Raw genomic sequence first — 22,490 nt, forward strand, 5'->3', positions numbered from 1 at the left:
TTGTAATTGTCTATAATAAATGAAAAAAAATATATAAGTGCTATTTAAAAAAAATAGTGCAGTATAAATTGATTTATTTTTTGTGTTCTTGTATGATTTGCACTAGATTTGCACTAGAACCCAAAGCTTTTATATAAAAAAAAAAACAAAAATTGAATGGTGCCAACATTGTAAAATAAAGTAAATAAATATGGCGTAAAACTTGCTTGGGTGTGTAAAGTGATTTTCGTTTTTTATAGTGTTATTAGTGAGAGAGTTATTTTCAAACCGTTTCGTAAAGTTGAAAGTTAATATAACTTAACGATAGCTTAACACAGTGGTAGTTAGTAATAAAGTGGTGGTGCATCACATGACAGATCAATGACTCCCAGTGGTGGTTGACAGAAATGAACTCTGGAGTTGGGACATGAATGCGCTGTGATTTGTCGATCCTCTCGTTTATCAGCGAGTGTTAGAGAGTAAGACAAGATTATGTTTACGTAAAAATTGAGTTTCCCTGATGAGCATATAGGCGACGGGGCGTTGTTAATTGGAACATATGATTTGTGTAATTACTATTTGCGTAATTAAGTTTGCAAGGGGTGCTTCCTTGTTACTGCTTATCTTATTAGATCGTACGACGCGGCGCGAGTTCGCGGAGGTCGTACGGTCGCGCCGTGTTGTCTCTGTCGTCGGCCGGGCAGCCGGCGGGCGCACCTCCTTTTGACCTATTTTCTGGCTATTGCATCGAGGGCTGGTATTTATGTCTGGGGTAGCGATGTAGGCCGCCCGCCGCCGGTCTTGCACCGTGTATGCAGTCAATTGTAGTGCCTAACTCAATTTGCTGGCTCTTGTTCAGATTTCATAAACTTACATGCATATTATATTTAAATTACAAGCAAATAACTGTGATTTAAAAGTGAATATATTTTAGATAACTCTTAACAAGTGGCACTTTCTTTAATTTTCCAAGGGAAAAGGTAAAGTTACTGACTTAGGCACTTTAAGCTTAAATTATATAAATTTCTATCTAACTATATATTTACTATACATGGTATTTCCCAAGAATTGTAGCAATTTAAAATAGATAATTCAATAGTTGCAGCATCAATTGATTGGATCTTAAAACAAATTAGGTAATTTACTAGGATTATAGTTGTATTGTAGTTATACTATAGCTTACAATTCTACAAACATTAATAATCATTATCAAACTGCCACTAGCAATTAATTGAACTGCCCAAACATATTGTATCTTAATTGCATAAGAAAATATTTGCAGTTGGTGTACTATGTAGGCAATATTAGAACCATTGCAAGTAGATTATGCAGTAAGTCTGCATTTTCCTTCCTTATTATTGTTCCCAATAAAGAGAGTTGACAGGATAATTGTCTGTAGTTGTTAATTCACAACTTGATAGATGTTGCAATATTTCTATTAAAATTAAAGATTTTATGCAAATTTATTATGAACACTGCACTCTAGCCGCAAAGTTGCAGCCTTGCACCAGTTTTAATTTATAATTAGAAAGAAATAGATGATCTAGAAATCTCTAGACCTCTTGCAGATGCAGTGCAAGCATACAGTTTGCTTGCCGTTTTTTTTTAAATTCTAAATGCGGTATTACATAAATGTGCAATCATTGATACCACTTTAAAATAATTTATTTTGGTGTTATTTCAACAAAAGAGTAAATTTAGATCTTGATGAACAGTTTAATATATAAACAGTTGCTTATTTATATTATATGTAACATTTAAGAATATGTTTTACTTTACATGTTGTTGTTTGTTCAAATAATAAGATGAAGAAAAAGTATTACTTAAGCATCATTCAATTATTGAAATAAAATGCAAAATTCTAGTTTTGTTTCCCTGTTTTGTTTAAAAACTTTTGATAGCAAATTTTTTTACAGTTAGGTATTCCATAAAATCATGTATAATAAACATGTGCATAATATAATATAATTTTTATAGTAGTCTATTATATATTTATGATTAAGCTGAATAACTGTGTCTGAATACAATCAATTTAATCACCACAAAAACCAGTTCAATTCATAAAAACTTTTTTTGTTGCAATATTAAGGAATGCTTTAATATGTTAAGTAGATAATGGGAGTGAAACAGTCAAAACAATCAGATTTTTCTATTCTGCAACTAACAATGTGTTTCTCTTTGAATACAGCTAGCATGTTTTAAATAAGGTTATAGAACAATTCAATCTATTGTTGCAGTTATACGGAGCGGCAGGCGTGTGTTAAATGTGTAGTGTAGTGACAATGGGGTTTGAAGTAGTGTGCGAGTGTGCAACGTCAATATGATGGAGACAGAGCTCCCGCCCGGCAGCTGCAATTCCACCGGCCACCTGTCCACCATTGGATGGAATATACCAGGTCAATAACTAGCACTAATTAATAATACAGCACACAATTTGCACCAAATTTCTATTTGTAGAACACTGCCTTAAATGAATAGGGGTTGAGTCTCCTGATTAGTTTAAATTTCATTTATTTCTAATGTTTTGTAATAGAAATGCACTAACAAATATTAGTTTATCCTGAAACTGCATAAGTTTCATTTATTTCTAATGTTTTGTAATAGAAATGCACTAACAGATATTAGTTTATCCTGAAACTGCATAAAGCAAAGCTAAATCACTGGCAAATCATTTTTTCTAGGCACCCTAAGATGTGAATATTAGGTGATCAGTTCTTTTAAAGTAGTAGTTACTTTAATTTAGTGATGGTGTTAGGTTGAGTGAAGACACACAATATTATAAAATTTATGAATTATAGATTCAGTATAAGTATAGCATATAACATATTATTATCTTATTTATTTAGATGTAGAGTCACACATACATACATACTTGACGTTTCAAAAGTGCTTATAAAGTAGGCCTACTTGAAATAAATGAATTTGAATTTATTTAACAGTTTAGAAATCTAAGTAATTGCATTGCCTCATTCTGTTAATTTAGGTAGGCTGGAAGAGATCACTTTTAGTGATAAAGATATATTTAAGTTAGTGTTGCCAGTCTATGTTTTCCTATATGCTGCAATAAAGATGTTTAAATAAATAAATAAGTAACATAAAAAATTAAATACATGACATGATTTGCATGTCAAAGATTCTAACTAAATATGTATACTGAAAATACAAAATTGTTCCATGTTTAATTTAAATAAACAAAATAAACATAACTGGATTTACATAATATCGAATCAAAAAACGGTAATAACTTAATAATAAGGGCAAATAACTTTTTTTAGTGTGGCTCACTGGTCTGGCGGTTTTTTCACTATTTAGCCACAGTCAATTGAGTTGCAAAAGAATATACCTAATGTATGTCTGCCTTACTTCAGTTGTTTATCCTCAAACTCTCAAGATCTTGCATTATAATAATGTTTTTGTACAAAATAGTTCAACAAAATTACCTACTTATACAGTAAAGAGCAAAAACGAACTCATATTGAGCGTACGAACGTCCGTAAGTTAGAAATTAACTTATTAAAATTAGCACGTAATTGCACTCTCATCCACACTGTTAAGACATCGATGCTACGTGACGCAAAGATAAAATGGTATTTATGAAACTTGTTTTAAAACTCATATCCACTACAGCCACACTACCACTACAGCAGAATTTGCGACTCTAAAACTGATTGCATTTGGTCTATTTTGCTTTGACGTTACAGTGTTTTGATACTCTGAAACAACCCAACGAGTGCGAGCCAGTAAACCTTGTAGTAGTAAAAGTAAGCGGAGGTAAGTGATGCTCAGATCTAGCGTACAAACCTGAAAGGACAGTTTATTAAACCCGTTAATGACACTCTTAATAGCTTATTTTACCTACCTCACCGGCAATACGGCTGTCGGTAAAATGGTAATTAGTCGCACCAAAAGCTGTTAAGTCTTACACAGTTTACAGATGTTATTCAAAGTCAAAATCAAATTTTTCTTTATTCAAATAGGCACATATGGAACTTTTGATGCGTACATTGCATGTAAAATATAATATATAACATATAAGTGAGTAGATGGCGATAAATAAATTCGTCAACTTAAAACTAAGCTACGAGGGTTCCAAACACGCCCTGGTCTAAGAAGAAGCCCACAACAAACTTAGCCGGTTGATTTTTTTTTGTTATCACCATCATTGTCATTTAAAACTATAAAGGAAGCAACCTGGTATTGGATTTTATATCCAGCAGGCGTGGTTACCGGTTAACGATATGACGTAAACGATAAATCTTTCCTATAAACCAATGGAAAAATATTCAATCGAAACAAAAATGAATATTTTTTATTATTATTATTAAATGCCATATCAGTCCAATGGCAGGGGGATGATAAACCGATAGGTTTTTCCACCAAAAGAAAACATTACAAAATGTTTCACGTTGGCATATTTTTTATCAACTTCAACATGTCTTCAAGCTAGTGGTGGTTTTTTTTATGGGAATAAATAATCGACGGACCAATCAAATTACCCAATTCAGGGGAAAACCATCGCGTTTAAACACGGCAACATTTCGCAGGGCATCGAACTGAGGCGTAGGTGCTATTTGTTAAACCTCATGCGCCTATTATACCGTCAACCAAGACCCAACCAACCCTTCAGTTTGAAGACAACTCGGCAAATAATCACGGCGTTAGTGCAATGAAATCTCGAAAGAGCTTTGTCACGAATAGCTCTACTAGGCTACTAAGAATGTGCCGACACTACTAATTTGCTGGCCACGGGCATATGACGCGGCCGGAAGAGCATTTAGTGGCTTATACAAAATGTATTACGACCGTGGCGCAGAGGTGGGTGTCATTCCCAGATTCGATCTCCTTCAGGGGCAATTTAGGAATTTGTAGTTTCTAATTTTTCTACGCTCAGCACGGCTTGTATGGGCAGCAGGCAATTATCTCCCCGGTGAAAGTATAAAAATGTAACTCCTTCCACAGCTTTACCAACTTTCAGAGCACTGGCGCACAAGTGGAAGTAACATCCAAATAATATATATGTGTAATGAAAAACGGGGGAAACTTCTCCTATTGCATGTTCCCGTGCTTTAGCAGGTGGGCATGTTAATTTTATCCCTTGACAGGGGATTTAATTTATATTTCCTGCCTGTGCTTGGCCCTGCTGGTTACCGGGGCTAACTTGTAGTGGCCAGCAACGACTGGCGACGTTGCTATTCATACATTTATTCACATAGCTGCTTCCTGAAGCCCGCGTTCTTCGCAAAGGTTTTTTAAAAATTCCGTGGAAACCTTGTTTTCTTGGATAAAATGTACCCTATGTTACTCAAAATGTAATGTGAAGTAAGGCGCAAGTACCGTGGCGCTACTATATCGGTGTTGCGTGTGCGCAGGTCGCATGCACCACTCGGCGAGCACGCCGGCGGGCGTGGACGGCGGCGCGCGCACGCCCCCCGCCACGCCCAAGAAGGGCGGCAAAATGCTCGCCGTACGCGTGCAGATGCTGGACGACTCCATCTCCATGTTCCAGATACAGGTTAGTAGTTTGGAACTTTTATGCCCGTTTTCCTAGGAAGCGCTTAAATCGGATGCCTAATAATCTGGAAAAAAAAGTTTCACCAACTCGTTAATGATGGCTAACGACGTTACGTTGGGTTAGCCATCTTAAGTTACGACACCGATTCGGAGGTGCGTGATGATAAGAGAAATTGTAAACTGACACAGGTGAAAAAAAAAAAAAGTTTTTTTTCAATAAGCTTAAATCCATAGTGTAGTGGAAAGAATCATAGATAAGTTGGGTAATGTGAGTTGCTTAGAAAAAATAGATTGGTGAAAGGTGTATGCCTAAGAATCTTCTTTGATTAGGCGTTACTTACTTAGGCATTTTCTTGTTCTTAGTTAGTTCAAACGGGCAATAATTACCTAATTGTTCATTTGGATATTACCTCCCCCTTGTAAGATTTGGCATACTCGCATTGGCCAATGTGCGTGATATATGGCCAAGTCGCTTGACTTGGCGAAGTCGCGTCGCGTTTGATGTATATGTATATATATGCCTACCAAAATGTACATTGTACCTTTAATTTTGTACAATGCTTGACGACTTGAATTACATTTTCCGGATACAGGTTAGTTAGTTTTAATTACGTCAGATGTTTTTATTTTTATGTTAATTTGGATAACACCTTCCTCTTGGTTAGATTTGGCAAAGCCGCGTAAGACTTAGCCAAGTCACGTGGGATTTTCTAAGGTTGTGAAATAATGCTATAGGCATAATGCTCCCCGTACTCTCGTCCGTAGGTCCATCGAGGAACACGCAATTTTTACTGTTTACTAATTGCAAGTTAAATATAACTATGTACTTCGTTTCCACCAAAATAATGTTGTGGAGATGTTGACTTAACAATTACTCATTGTAAAGTCAACATCTCCTGAGGATGCTGGAGGAGCGAGGCGTGCGTAGAGGGTTCATTGCCGAAGATCTGTTTGGTGTGGTGTATAAGAATTGAAGAAATTATAAATTACACCATACTGATTTCTCCTGCCTTCCCCGGAGTATAGAAAATTAATCTTAATTTCCATAACATGTCATGGATTTCCGCAAACTAACGCCTGCTTCTATCCAATATGCATCCGGAATTTACCCTCTATAAAAAAGGACGAAACCGCGTAGACCTTTAGATGAGAGTCCTCAAAATTCAAGCTGCTTATTGTATTTTCTTGCGCAAGCACGTACTGATATCTACTTGACAATGCAATGGCTTCTTAACGTGCCAATGAATTCCATTATGCCCATTCACAAAAATGAGACCAACAGTGATATTTACGGTAAAACTAATGTTTTTCACTTTACATGCCTTCAAAAAGTGCTTTTTATTCCATGGTGTCGGCGAACTGAAACAGTTTTTAGCCCGAATGTGTTAATTAATATAGATAAAACGGTAAATTTTTTATCGTATTTCTAAAGTGTAAAACGAATATCTTCCATTTAACATTCAGTATCGATAACAAAAGTTAGGTCTCTGACTTAAGGCATATGTTTTATGAAAAAAGGTTAAATTAAATAATTAAGGTGACAATAACATACCATATTTTTTTAATTTTTAGATTGGAAAGCAATTTGCATAACCTAGTTCATGAAACCCATTTTATCCTATTCTCGTCATGCAGCTCGGGTGGATCAACGTGTCGTAAAAACATTTTTTGTTCACTTGTGCTATCTACTTTTTTCTCGTTTGCAACTATATAAGACATACTATACCTACCAGAAAAGAGTAACACTGTTTTCAAAGTGGTAGTCTGTGAAGCGACTTGTGCATTTGAATGTGCCGGTAATGGCTTGATAATGACAGTATAACAAGGAGGCGCGATAGATGTAGGGGTTCCAAAACGCAGCATTGGTTGATTGATATTAGACGGACGCTATCAACGAGTCGCGAGGAATCCTTGACCTCAAGCGACAGAACTAGCTAATAACAACTAGTGCTGCGGTCTTATAAGTGGGAGATCCCGGGCAATTTAGAATTCATAATTTCTGAATTTACTGTAGTCTGGCCTTGTGGGAGGCAACAGCCTTGTCTAGTTAACGTTCCGTTACGATGTCGCGTAGAAACCGATTACGCGTATTAAGTTTTATATAATTGTCATCACCCAAACAGACTACATCATACACCTGGTGAGTTTGCGGTCAAGAACTTTTAAGAAGAATAAATATAAAATCTCCAGAATTTGTCGTGTGGAAATCCCTATAAATCATCTATTTCCAGCAAAGAACGTCCCTGTGCTATTTTTGAGAATAAATTTTATTTATTCTCAAAAATAGCACAGGGACGCAAAAACGCAGGTTGTTTAGTAGGCCCATTACTCGTGTTTAATTGCACGGTAAGTTTACGGTAACGTCCTCGACTTAATCAGCAGGTATCTTGTGAATTACGGGCGAGGCCTTTTCCTCCTAATGAGATGCGGCATTTCAAAGAGTTCACAGGCGATATTAGGAGCCATACACGTCAGTCATGGAGTTATATTTACTTCGTGTTTCATGTCAGACTAGAAAATAATGGGATTAAAAACTAAACTAACTTCAAAGTGACGAAGAAGACTCAGAAGACTTAAAACCATACTGTAGACTAAAGTATATTGCACTAATTATGAGGGTTTCGCTGTTTTCCGTTGAGGAGTTCCGTGCTCGATGTCGTTTACCTGATCTTCACAAAATGTAATGGTAGCATTTCACATGAAAAAAGGATTACCTAAATCGCAACCTTTGATTGACTTGCTGTTACGAGTAAGTCTACAAAAGATTGAAGTGGAAGCACTGACTATAAATCAGAAATAAATTATTGAAGTATACTTAAATTTTTGAAGTTGTGCTAAATCGACATAACAAGACCTTTATCTTCTGAAAATCTAGTGGAAAAAGGAGTTACCGGGTTCTTTAGAAAATCTACTATCTTGCTGGTAATCTAAATCAGAAATAAAACCAATCTTATTGAAGTAGGTATACTTGAAGTTTGAAAGTTGTGCTAAATAAAAATAACAAGACCTTATCTTTTATAAACCTATAGTAAAAACCAGTAACCGAGTTCGTTAGAAAATCTATTACAACATAAGATAACATAATGATGCTTACCAGACGATCTTCAAGTAGCAGACGTTAGGCTCTTATGAAGGCCCTTGGTTATTGATTTGAAAGCGTTCATATTTTATAGCGAAGATTATCAGTTCGAAAGGGATCTCCCCTTTTGCAATATTCATTTCATGAACTCCCATTTTAATCTTTGATTTCATTTTACATTTGAAGCTGTTACCTTACTAGTTGGTACCATTTATTATTGCATGGTAGTGGAGGGCTTCGGCCGAGGCTGGGTATTACATTACTGAGAAAGAGGTGTCGTAAAGTAATAATAGATAATGCCACTGAGGTAAATCAAGAGTTGATAAGCATTTTATAAGTAAGCGCGCTCCACTTTACGCGATTTTAACACAAACTTTGGAATATACAAGTGTATATTCCACTGTTTGCACAGTGTATAAACAGTCATATAAAAAGTAAATAGAACAAGCATTTTCACCACAGACACATCATATTACAGAACAACAGTTCTATAACTAAAATACTTACATAACAACAAAACGTTAGAATGTCGGAATTCGCCACGAGATCAAAGGACTGCTGCCTTAAACTGCTCCTTATATTCGAAACGCGTGTAATTTTTCACGCAGCAACTTTATAAAATAAATAGTGACGTAGGAAGAGAGTAAGAGAGTGAGAGAAAGAGATTCGTTAAGATAAGATTTATGTATCCATCGGAAAAATATAATTCATAACTAAAAATTTAAAAACTCCCAACTCTTGCAAAGTTGTCTTATTTGATAAACATGTTGAGGTTGAGTTTAGAAAATACCCATATTGAGGGAGTTGTGAAATAATATATAATCCGCAATTTTGTAGCGGCGGCCATCTTGGACCGATTTTCATCAAACATAGCTAAAAACACTCCCGACTAATTCACGTTGCAAACACGTCAAACTCATAACACCCCGTCGTTTTTGCGTCGGGGTTTACGCCAGAGTTATTAAACGCTAAAAATAATAGATTATGTAAGATGACCGATTCGTTTCCAAACAAGGCGACCGAGCGTAGGCGTCAAGCGAATAGCTGCAGGCTTTTGAAACTTTTGTATCGATTGATTCGTGGACGACTCTTTAATTTTCAAGAGAAATTAAATTACCGACTATTTCATATCGGCCATCTGATTCTGCAGGCATTTTTTGAATATGTCTCATCATCGACATATAATATCGACCGATGGAAGTTCATTGCTCGACCGCCGATTGGCGCAGTGGGCAGCGACCCTGCCTTTTGGGTCCAAGACCGTGGGTTCGATTTCCACAACTGGAAAGAGTTTGCGTGATGAACATGAATGTGTTTCAGTGTCTGGGTGTTTATTTGTACATTATAAGTTTTTATGTATATTATTCATAGAATTTATTCATCAGTCATCTTAGTACCCATAACACAAGCTGCGCTTACTTTGGGACAAGATGGCGGTGTGTGTATTGTCGTAGTTTTTATTTATTGCTGAAAATAATCATCATTAACCCATTGCCGGTGCAATACAGCGCATGGTTTCCTCTCGATATTTTTCTTCACTGTTGAAGAAAGTGTTTTTTAATTGCTTGGAACGCAAATAACTATGAAAATTTGGAGGTACGTGCTTAGGACTCCCTCGAAAGGGAAGTTGAAGCTTTCCCTACTAGGCTGTCACCGCGTCAATAGCTGGTCTCACAGTCTTTGTCCTGATTTTGACAACCACTGCGACTAGTTTGATATCGTTTAGTTGGGGTCACCGACGTCTATCCGATCTCTTAGTTATGTCCCCGTGACATTATCGGTTTTTACGACTCTGTGGCATTCAATTGGTATCATCAAAACAGCCTATTAACGTCTTACTGATGCGCATAGGCCACATACGAGAGTTTTAGAGCATAGATCCATCACACTCTTCCAATGCGCTGCTTTAATAACCAATTAAACCCTTATATTCTGTGACCTACATTTGCACAGCCGAATTTCAGTTCTGTAATCTATTCACTCGTCTTGAGCAGTGTTTTACGCCATCGGTTGGCTAGAAGAGATCGCTATGTAGCGATAAGGCCGCCCTATTGTATACATCGAGTAAACTAGTTTTTTTTTTTTATAATTTTTCCTGTTTTTTTATGTGGTGAACAATAAAAGTATTCATTAATTCATTCATTCATATTTTCGATTGGCAAGTGAGGTTATATTATGATATAAAAATGGTTTAGTAGTTATCTGATGACAACTTTTAATAGTTCACCTGCTGTTCGGCGAACTCAAAGTCACGTAACACGATATAAATCTAATTCAATTTATAACTCGTTCATCTTTTTCCTTTACTTATTGTACTTTTTATTAGTGAACGATGTTATTGTACTACCAACATCCTGCCTCAGCGAAGAAATTATAAAAACTTGACTAAACTTGCTGCGATTCATTGTAGTAGTGAATCACAGTGAAATATTATGTGGTCATCATTTATTCATTTTGGAAATCACATATTTATTTCGATATTTGGTACGTTTTCTTACGGGCAACTTATTTCGGTCTCGATTAAATTATTTGATGAGATAGAATTTAATTGAACATGATATAAGTTGAGTTGAGATGTATTATTCCGGTAATAGTGATTCTTTTAAGAGAGCCTATAAAGTGTATCGAAATTCCCAAGCGAAAGGAATCGGAATCGCTTTCAATAGTAAGCTGGAATATAGCTATCCCCAATGGAATGTACTCAATGTATGCAGTAAGTACGTCTTTGCGAAATACCACCGATAAGGTCCCTCTTGCCCTCGTCGTCACGATTTTCAGGCGAAAATAGGTGAGCTAAGGCTGGTCGCACATTTGCTACAGTCGCTGGTGGAGAAAGGGTGCCCATAGGTCTATACATTTGTAATAGGTATTAGAAATGTATAGACCCTTCAAACGAACCTTCGATGAATAAGGTGAAGATTTAAATAGCATACCCTCTTTTACCTCAATAAACATTAATTTAGCAGCCCGCTAACATCTTAGGCTACATCATCCCTTACCTCACTGTAGTGGAGTAATAGTATATTGTGCAACAAGTGCGACAACATCGCACGGATTGCAGATACTATTTTTTATTACAAATGCGGAGATATATGTGGACACAAAATCCCAAGTCCCAAAAAACGACTGAAAAGTTTAAAAAAGAGAAACAAATATACTTCAAACAATAAATACAAATTAATTAATATTAATAAAACTATAAACTTTGCAATGTCAACTTCACTTCTTTTATATTGACAGTTAGATTGTGTTTTTTTTTGTTATTTATTTTAGTTTTAGCAGTTTTTACAGTCATTTTGTGTGCGACAAGGATAGTTCGCGTGTGCTAAGTATAATTTGCGTGCGCCAAGTAAACTTGTCGCACTCAAATAACGGTTTCATTTACGAAAAAACTCACGCGTCATTTTAAAATGGGCAAACAACTCTTTTTCAACCGCAACAGTGAGCACTAAGATACTACTTATCCCGCATGAGTAATTTAAAAAAAGTATTTCTTTCTTGCTCTCCGTAGTAGCCGATGTGCTTCCTGCCTAAGGTTGTGACAAAATGCCTGTCGACGCTCGTCCATTAGGGGGTATGAGAGTATGTGGGTTGGTGTTCGCACTAAAAGCATTTTTAAAGGCTTTCGCAAAAACTTTGCCGTTTCAGTTACTCTGTTTGTTTGGGCGACCCAGTACTGTGAAACTCGGTGGATTTGGTTAGCCTTAACTTTAAAGCCTAAAGCTGCATTCACTATTTGAGGTATAGAAGCTTTTAAGTTTAATGTTTACAGTTGTTTAAAGTTTCAAAGCTATTTACGTGGCTACTCAAGTAGATCGAGCTATGTTATTTAGACGAAGATTTAGTGTCCTCTATTTTTAAGTTAAATTAAACAGATTGGAAGATTTTGATAGATGTGGGTGTTGATAGTTTTTCAAATAGCCGGGGTAAAGAAATGTTGAATATGAAATCGGCCTGCAGCCAAAACCTGCAAAACTTCAGTAAGATAACGATGTTACTAATTAAAGTTAGGTGCTGTTGCTATTAAAATTTTTAACGGACTTAAAAATAGGAGGAAGATCTCAATTGATCGGCTGTTTTTGTTTGTTGCTTCAGAATTTTCTAGAATTTTTTAAACTGATTTATATATTTTTTTTTGCTTTGAAACTGTATACTTCACAAGTGGTCCCATTTTCATTGTGTCAAGATCTTTTGAAAGTATCCTGGAGAGTCTAGGTGTTTATCTGTATTTTGTAAGTATTTATGTATGTTATTAATAAAAAAAAATCATCCGTCTTCTTAGTACCCATAACACAAGCTACGTTTACTTTGGGGCTAGATCGCGATGTGTGTATTAACGTAGTATATTTAATTATTTACAATAATAAGTATTAAACGGGTCGTTATTCGATTATGGTATATGGTTGGTAAGCAATTTATTCTCGACACAATTAAGGATCTCATAGCGAAATACCGAGAGAACTCCTCAACCATTAATACATATTATTAAGGTTAATATAGATTTCTTGCTTTTTATTTGTTGGACTCTTTTTTTTTAGTCTTGTTTTATTTCTTAGCTTTCATATTTATATTTACATCTTGGGAATTATATTTTTTCCAGGACCAAAAGTAGCGTATGTCAAGTGGATCGGTTACTTAGTTACGGGTTGAAGAAAGGACGAACAAACAAACACTTTTGCACGCATTTATTATATTAGAAGTTAGGATTAAATAGTTTATTGTTTTTCGAATTAAAAATAGTCTCATTTAAACTTGATGTTGGATCACCCATCAGATCGTTGAATTGGGTCATCGTCTCAGCCGCTTGACATGCGCTATCACAATTAGGCCAAGTCAGGGTGTGGCGTTTGCCCGTTAATCACACCTACTTTTGTACCTAAGTCCCTAACAGAGACGTCGTGTTTTATCTATGCACGTTTTAATTCAATAAACTTAAGTGGTGATAGCTCAATGGCTTCCCTTTCGGTCAGTTCAATTATGTGCGTTTTAAAATTAAGCAATTAAAATATCAATTGCTTTAACGCCGAAGGACACATCTTGTGGTATCGTGCATGCATTGACGGTTTTGGCCAGATATTAAGGGCGGCAAATCGTGCGAAAAAAAACACTGATGGTAAATTTTACTGGAAAATTAAGTATCTAGTCTATAACGATGTTGCTGAGAAAGGGGCGGAACATGGCCTGGGGCCTAGAGCGGCTAGGACTATAAATCCGCCACTGCGTGCATGCCTTTTTTTATATTAGGAGGGGAAAATCCTCATGGACATCCCTATGGATAGTGCCGGACTCCTACCGACTAAAAACCCCTCCTGCCTTCTAAACGTTAGTGTACCTGCCATTTGGCCTACCACTAACGTCGTTGTCCTACCTTCCTTCTCTTTCGTCCCTTTCCTTGCGCACTGCGTGCATGCCTGGGAGTTCTACAAAATGTTGTCAAAGGCGTGTGAAGTTTACCGAGTTGGCCAGTGGGTCAGCTTCGACTACGGCCTAAACCCTTCTTCATTCTGAATGGAGACCCGTGCCCTGTAGTGGGTCGGTAATGGGTTGATCACTCATTTAAGCGCTCACGATTATGGCTTTAGATAGATACATTGTTTAACATAACCGATCTTTCGGATAGTAAATTCAAGGCACATGTAAAAAAAGGTTAAAAAAAAGGCCTTGTAAGTCAAAGTCAAAGTCAAAAATATCTTTATTCAAGTAGGCCCACAGGTGGCACTTTTGATGCGTACATAAGAATTACACGGTAGTGAGATGATGGCGATAACCACATTCGTAAACTTAAAACTAAAGCTACGAGGGTTCCAAACGCGTCCCGGTCTAAGAAGAAGCCCACAACAAACTTAGCCGGGTGTTTTTTTTTTTTTTTTTGTTATCGCCATCTCACAATGTAATTTTAAATTATTAGAAGAGCAACCTGGTTAGAGCAATAATTTACACCCAAGCTTTTTTATCGTTTACGTAGTCCTTTATACTATAATAGGACTTTTCTATAAGCTTACGTTTAATACAAACTTTGAACTTTTTAAGAGACATCTCCAAGATGTCAATTGGTAGTTTATTGTAGAATTGTATGCAATTTCCTTTAAACGAATTATGAATTTTATGTAACCTAGTATATTGCACTGTAAGTTTATTCTTACTTCTAATGTTTAAATTATTGCAGTCACATTTTTTCTTAAATTTAGAAATGTTTTTATGGACGTACATTAAATTTTCAAATATGTACTGACTATACACTGTCATTATTTTAAAATCTTTAAATTTATCTCTCAATGACTCTCTCGGACCCATTTTGTAGATAGAACGAACAGCCCTCTTCTGCAGCACGAAAATAGTGCTAATATCAGCAGCATTACCCCAAAGTAAAATTCCATATGACATAATGCTGTGAAAGTAACTAAAATATACCAGTCTAGCAGTTTCTACGTCGGTCATATGGCGTATCTTCTTTACCGCATAGGCAGCAGAACTAAGCCTGTTCGATAAATTATTTACATGAGGGCCCCATTGAAGTTTAGAATCTAACGTTATTCCTAGAAAAACTGTCGTATCCTCCAGTTTCAGTTCCTCATTATTAAGTAGTACAGTGGTTTTCACGTGTTTAACATTAGGTTAAGTGAATTTTATACACTTGGTTTTTTTTCCGTTAAGAACCAAATTATTAGCTTCAAACCACTGTACCACTTTAGCGAGAGAGTTGTTTACGTCGTCAAAAGCTAGTTCACGTCGATTTATTTTAAAAGTCAGTGATGTATCATCGGCAAACAGAACTATCCCGTGTTTATCCTTGGCAAGGTAAGGAAGGTCATTAATGTAAATAAGGAACAGAAATGGTCCTAATATAGACCCCTGTGGGACACCTATTTTCATAACTGATCCATTAGACCGTTTTCCATTCACGTCGACTTTCTGAATTCTATCGCGTAGATAGTTACTCATTAAGTCTAGAGCTACACCCTGAATTCCATAGTGGTGTAGTTTCCTAACTAACGTTTCGTGTTGAACACAATCAAACGCCTTAGATAAGTCACAGAACACACCAAGTGCATCACGTGACTCCTCCCAGGCTTCAAATATGTTTTGTATTAGCTCAACACCTGCGTCGATTGTTGAGCGACCCCGTATGAAACCAAATTGCTTAATATGAAGTAAATTATACTTATGAAAATGGTAAAGTAATTGATTTAAAATGAGTTTTTCAAAGATTTTACTGAAAGTGGGTAGTACGGATACTGGTCTAAAGTTAGTGGGGTCAGAAGTACTACCCGATTTAAACAATGGAACTATTTTACTAAGTTTCATTAAGTCAGGAAACACACCACAATCTATACAATTATTAAATATTAAGGCTAAATCGGGTGCAACAATATCAATTAATGATTTGACAACGTTTACGGAAATGCCCCACAGATCATTTGTTTTTTTATTAATTAATAATTTAAAGGCTTTAATAACGTCAGAGCCACTAACATGCGTGAATTTAAAAGAATGGTTACACTCAGGCACATTTTCCTTTAATAGAGAGAGAGCCATATCTGGTGAAGAGTTTAATGATTCTGTTGTGGAGACGGGAATGTTGGTAAAGAAGGTTTCAAAAGCAGTAGCCACCTCGAAATCTGTTGTTAAGGCTTTATTATCTACATTAAGTTTAAAATTAATATTTCGTGGTGTTACTCTTCCCGTCTCCTCATTAATTATGTTCCAAGTAGTTTTGATTGCATTGCTACTATTTTTAATTTTATTTTTGATGTATCGCGTCTTTTCTAAGTGGCAAGCGCGTTTAAAATTCTTGGAAAACAATTTAACATAATCCCCAAACTCATCACCAGTGTTAAATTGACGTTCAGCATACAATTCGTACAGCTTTTGCCTATTTTTATGAAGTTCAACTGTCGCCCACTCACTAAAATTTAATGTATCAGTAATCACAACCGACTTACTAGTAAATATAGAATGAAATAGTCTATTAAAGGTATTGAAAAAGGAGCTGTACATTGCATTTGGAGTCGCCCCTGAGGGTAGGAATGGGAGGTCATTTACTAGGCTATATCTCATTTTCTCTATGCGGTTGGATGTTACAGGAACAAATGTTATTTTACGTTTAGAAACATTTTTCTTCACATTTTCAAATTGAATAATTTGACCACAATGATCAGAGTCTAATTTACTAATAATATTTTTGCTTATAGGAATTATATTTGTAAAGATGTTATCCAAACAGGTGGCGCTAGTAGCAGTTATTCTTGTGGGCTCCATGAACATATTTGATAGATTGTAAGTTTTAAATAAATTCAATAACTTGATACTTAAAGAGTTATTTTCTAAAATGTTTACATTAAAATCTCCGCATATTATTAACTTTTTATTACACTTTGATATTTTAAATAACACTTCATCCATTACCTTTTCAAAAAGTTCAAAGTTTGACAAGGGTGGCCTATAAACAGTAACAATTATAAATTGCTCTAGTTCAACCGAGGCTAGCTCTATTGTCCGTTCAACAGAAAGGCTAACAATATCGTTTCTGTTTTTAAATTTTAAATTTTTATTTAATAAAATTAAAGAGCCTCCATGAATCGCTGTAACCCTGGTGAACGAACTACCAACCTGGTGGTTACCAAAATTAAACAAATATTCATGGGTTTTCAACCAGTGCTCAGTTATACATAAAATGCTAATGTTAAAATCATTTAAAAATAATTCAATCTCTAAGTCTTTTCCTCTAATACATTGAATATTTTGGTGAACCAAGTTGATATAATTAGAATTAGATTTTTTATTATATTTTTGGTTTAATAGTACATTGTGCGACCCCTTACTATAATTTTTTTCATATATGCCTGAGGGAGACTCAGTTGTCTGCTTTTCTAAGCAAGAGAAAGCCTCTGTTGTCTCCTTAACTAGTTTAAACTAAAATGACTTGGAATAATTTCCAAGGTTTTCATGTCAAAACTATTACACTGCTCAATAAAAGCAGCCGGTTTAGCCAAGTTCTTGGCTGTTATGGTAAAAAAATACGATAGCGAAACAGCTATCTGTTGTTTAAAATAGTGTGATAGGTAATATCTATCTCGGTACAAATTATAAGTAGGATTAGCACATTTGCTAAAGTCTATAACATGAAATTTCTTATTATATGTACATAAATTGTACAAAGTCATATTTAAATTATACCTAATAGTATTTTCTTGGTGTGGCAAGTTATGAAAATAAGGAAATGTGTATAATACAATACTATTTACATTTAATGTATTTAAAGAATCAATAAGTTTAATCAGCTCAGGTTTGTTAACATTCCCTCTATTTCCCATTATGATAATTAAATTAGTTTTACAGTCAAACATATTCCTATTTCTACAAATTGCAGCTACAATAGCTTTTAAATTTGAGTTGGGTAAACAGTAGTTCAAAACTGTGTGTCCATTCAACTGAGAGTTAAGATATAAGCCCATGTTACATCCAATTTCATCGCTGTACATAATTGTTTTTATTGAACTGCTACTATGAGCATTTGCTTCACTAAAGGAATTATTGTATGTTGTGGGATAAATGCATCATCATATCATCATCGTATCAACCCATTATCGGCCCACTACGAGGCTCGGGTCTCCTCCCACAATGAGAAGGGGTTAACGCCGTAGTCCACCACGCTGACCCAGTGCGGATTGGTGGATAAATGCACAATATTTATAAATTCAACTATACATTAATTTTATAATGAATGCTATAGTGCATATACAGCAATAACAATTTTGATTTATCATAATAAAATAAGAATTTATTAATGAATGCCTTAGCATTATATTTTATTGCACATCTAATTTTAAGGCTGTTATATAAACTTGACTTTATTTTAATTTTTATTAATTTAACTAACAGTACTACGTTCATGAGTGCTGTACCTAAAGCCTAAACTGAATAAAGATTTGATTGATTGATTGGATAAATGAACAGAACACGGGTCTCCTCCCACAATGGTGGAGAATGGTTTAAGGCCGTAGTCTACCACGCTGGCACAGACTTTTGAGAACATGATGTAGAACTCTCAGGCCTGCAGGTTCCCTCACGATGTTTTCCTCCACCGTTGTAACAAGTGATATTATTTTAATTATATAAAAAATGGATATAACTTAAAAAGTTAGATGTGCGTGATGGGATTTGAACTCGGCCCCCAGAAAGAGAAGTCTAGCTCCTGCCCAATGCGCTATCACCGCTATATGAGATATATTGGGCGTTTATAATATTTCGCATTATCGCTTTCCAATAAGGATTGATGCCAAGAGCTAACTTGTCATAGTATAAAAAAGTCAGGCAGGGCGTAGATGACTAAAACACTACGTCATGGCTCCGTCTTTTAGATTTTCTAAGGGGTATATAATTTCTTAACTATATCTATATATTTTTTAATATCTTAAAAGCATTTTCGAGCGATTGCAATTCATCTAGAGTTTTTCAATCAGCTCGAGTAAATAAAAATGAGTGCCTCGCTAGCGCTGAGTCGCTCAAAATAATTGCGCGGAACACAAGCGACGCCTTGTATATTTAATATTCAACCTGTACCTACACTTAGTGATTGTGATGAGGTATACGATTTGTATGCTAGCAATTGTAGTGAAGTTTTCGAATATCGTAACATTGAAAATACCACTTTTCCTGAGACGTGACGCTGCTGGCTCCATTTAAGGATTTGTACTGGTCGTTGCTCGCCCGTTAATCACACAATATTAATTTTGTGCTGAAACCGTAAACACAACTATTTCAATAAATACTCAAGAAAATAAATGCTTCTTCTACGCTCAAACTTTGTTCAACCAGTACTAATCAGTCTACTTGCGCAATTCACGGTACCGATCTTATTTTGCTTCAGTAATGCTAATCAATCTACTTGCGCTGTTCATCCTGCCCTATAACGTTGTTCAACCAGTGCTAGTCAGTCTACATGTCCAGTTCATTTTACCCTCGAAACAGTGGTAATTAGTATACTTGTGCTGTTCACCCTACCCTAAAACGTTCTTTAACCAGTGCTTATTAGGCTACTTGCCCTGTTCACCCTACCCTCAAACGTAGTTCATCCTGTGCTAATCAGCTTACTTGCGCTGCTCAAACTACCCTCAAACGTTGTTCAACCAGTGCTAATCAGGCGCTGTTCAACCTACGTTGTTAAACCAGTTCTGATCAGTCTAGTTGCGCTCTTCTCTCTCCTCATATTTTGTAGGCAACTGATATATGAAAAGACAGTTATTTCAACACGCAGTATTTTTAAGCTAATGAATGGAGATCCAATTCAGCAGACTCGTTTGCCGGAATTAAAACTAGGTTGAATATTAAATAAACATGCCGAGGCTGTGTTCCGTGCAATTATTTTTAGCGAGTCAGCGTTGCTTTAGTGTTTGGGGTTCGTTATCAAACCGGGAACCCACGTAGCATCATGTACCTATGTTTTTCTGTGTGTTACGGGGATGCGCTAAAATATCAATAACACTTTAAGCCAGATTGTAGCGTTTTTAGCACGTAGTGTAGCAGTCTCAGCAAAATCACTCATATTTATTTTATTTATTATCTGTCTGTCTGTGATAATAAATAAAATAAAATTAATAAATAAATATACTACGACAATACACACATCGCCATCTAGCCCCAAAGTAAGCGTAGCTTTTTTTATTGGTACTAAGATGACTGATGAATATTTTTATGAATAATATACATAAATACTTAAAATATACATATAAACACCCAGACACTGAAAATCATTCATGCTCATCACACACACATTTTCCAGTAGTCGGAATCGAATCCACGGCCTTGGGCTCAGAAAGCAGGGTCGCTGCAAACTGCGCCAATCTTCCGTCGATGACACACTGTTAATGACGCCGGGCCGTTAGAAAAATAGTGCATCTTTGCGTGGGTTCGTAATATAACCATTACTATCGCGCGCCCTTCATATTTCTTTGTTTTTGTTTAGTGTTATTTTTGTCTTCTTTCGTTTTGGCTCGGCTCTGACCTTAAGTCGTAGCGTGATGTTGCATTTTAGTGAAGGCAGATCAGAATACAGTTGTCATCAACGCTTCTCTTCCCGTTATTGTCGTACGAGGCGACTAAGTTAGTATGACGGAGAACGGACAGCAGCGTGCTCTGTGCTACAACTACTACCAACATCTACTGAGACCAACCCGACTACCCAGAGTTGTGATTAAGGCAAACCCTCCCGTTGGGAGAGGGAGGGGTCCAGCTGTGGACTATTAAAGGACAAGATTGTGATGATGTAACGTTAAAATATAGCCTTCAACCAGCCTCAACCTGCAAGAAAGATTTTTCCAGTCCGACTGTAGGCACGAGTATTTCCAACTTCCAGAGATTCTTCTTCTTCCAGAAAACTTCGTTCAAAAAACGTACTAGCTTTATTCTTACTAGCTGACCCGTGCAACTTCGTCTGCACTAAATCGTTTATTACCGGAAAACGCAAATAAAATGACATTTTCTAACAATGAATCCAAGCTAGATCGATTTATCAACCCCGAAACCCCCTGCATACTAAATTTCATGATAATCGTTGGAGCCGATTTCGTGATTCCACTTATATATATACAAGAAATGCTCGTTTAGATATAAGATATAAGATGAATCATTAATATAGATAAAGTTAATAGCTTTATTCTTATTAATCATCAATATAGATAAAGATAAATTTAATAATATTTGTATGTCTGTGCTGCTACGCTCCCGTGTTATATACCTATATATTTTTTCTAAATCGAAGTATATTGGTACTTCGTTCGGTGGTTCTATACTACACATTAGAAGCCAAACGAAACTGCTACGAATGCTGTTTGAAGTTATAAAATTAAAAATTAATTAATTTCAAGTAGGCCTAGTTTATAAGCACTTTCGAAACGTCAAGTCAGTCTCGTTTGTATTGACTCTACCATCGGTTCTGAAGGCAGATTGATATAAATTAATAAAAATTCATTTATTTCAAGTAGTTTATAAGCACTTTTGAAACGTCAAGTCAGTCTGTTTGAAGTGACTTTTCGGTTCGGAAGGCAGATTCTGCCGACAAGAGCCGGCAAGAAACTGAGTAGATTGCTCTTTCAACTAAAATGAAATAATTTTTTATAGGCTTTGTAGAGAAACATTATGTAATGTCTCTGAGACTTATTTGCTGAACCGAAAACCTAATAGTTTTTGAGCAAACCATTACCATAGTTTAAAAAAAAGTAAAATCAAGTGACTCCTGTCACTTTATTAGATACGCGTCGTGTAGTGTAGGTACTATACACGTGTCGGTCTTTTTATCTTCGATATGATTGTTATTAGTAAACACTTAGAATGTTTTAAATTAAGTTATATGGAAAAATAAATATGCTTCTTTGGATTTAATATTTTTAAAGGGTGATTCCTTGTGAAAATATACTCATGCACCCTTAAACAGTACTACGTAATTCCGTTACACGTTGTATTAGGTTGGGGAAAAAGTCTTTTCGAATTATATATATTATTATAATTATATATGTAGATATGTATGAACTTGTAATAAAATCTCTTTGGCTATGTTTGTATCTGGTTGGTTTTCGGTATCATGAAAAGTTTAAATTTTAAAGAAGATAATTCCAAATTCAAATTAGGAAAATGTGTGATTTTTATTTGTTTTTAGTACTGTACAGATGAGTGAATGTAATGAAGAAATTCCATACATTTTAAAACTTTACTACAAAAAAGGTGAAAATTAAACGCAAGCTGCAAAAAAAATTTGCCATGTTTATGGACAGCAGCATCTATGAGAGTAGCACAAATTTGGTTTAAGCGTTTTCAATCCGGAAATTTTGATGTCAAAGATGCGTCATCCGGATAAAATGGATGCCATTTTTGAAAAAGTGGAGCAAGATTGGCATATCATTAGTTACAACGTAGCTGAAGAACT

The 22,490-nt window shown here is 35.7% G+C and overlaps 1 protein-coding gene across 6 annotated transcripts in view; it reads left to right on the top strand.

Annotated features, from left to right (window-relative positions):
* Positions 1 to 201: 201 nt before the first annotated feature.
* Positions 202 to 22,490, top strand: part of LOC120623385 (FERM, ARHGEF and pleckstrin domain-containing protein 1) — a 115,251-nt gene continuing 92,962 nt past the window's right edge. For all 6 annotated transcript variants that reach the window (XM_039889388.1, XM_039889390.1, XM_039889389.1 and 3 more), the window contains exons 1-3: positions 202 to 458; positions 2,217 to 2,375; positions 5,349 to 5,491. In XM_039889388.1, the coding sequence (XP_039745322.1) occupies positions 2,300 to 2,375; positions 5,349 to 5,491 (219 nt within the window). In that variant the 5' untranslated portion in view covers positions 202 to 458; positions 2,217 to 2,299. The remainder of the gene's footprint in view (positions 459 to 2,216; positions 2,376 to 5,348; positions 5,492 to 22,490) is intronic.

Source organism: Pararge aegeria, chromosome 4, assembly GCF_905163445.1.
Source record: "Pararge aegeria chromosome 4, ilParAegt1.1, whole genome shotgun sequence".
NCBI classification, from domain to species: Eukaryota; Metazoa; Arthropoda; class Insecta; order Lepidoptera; family Nymphalidae; genus Pararge; species Pararge aegeria.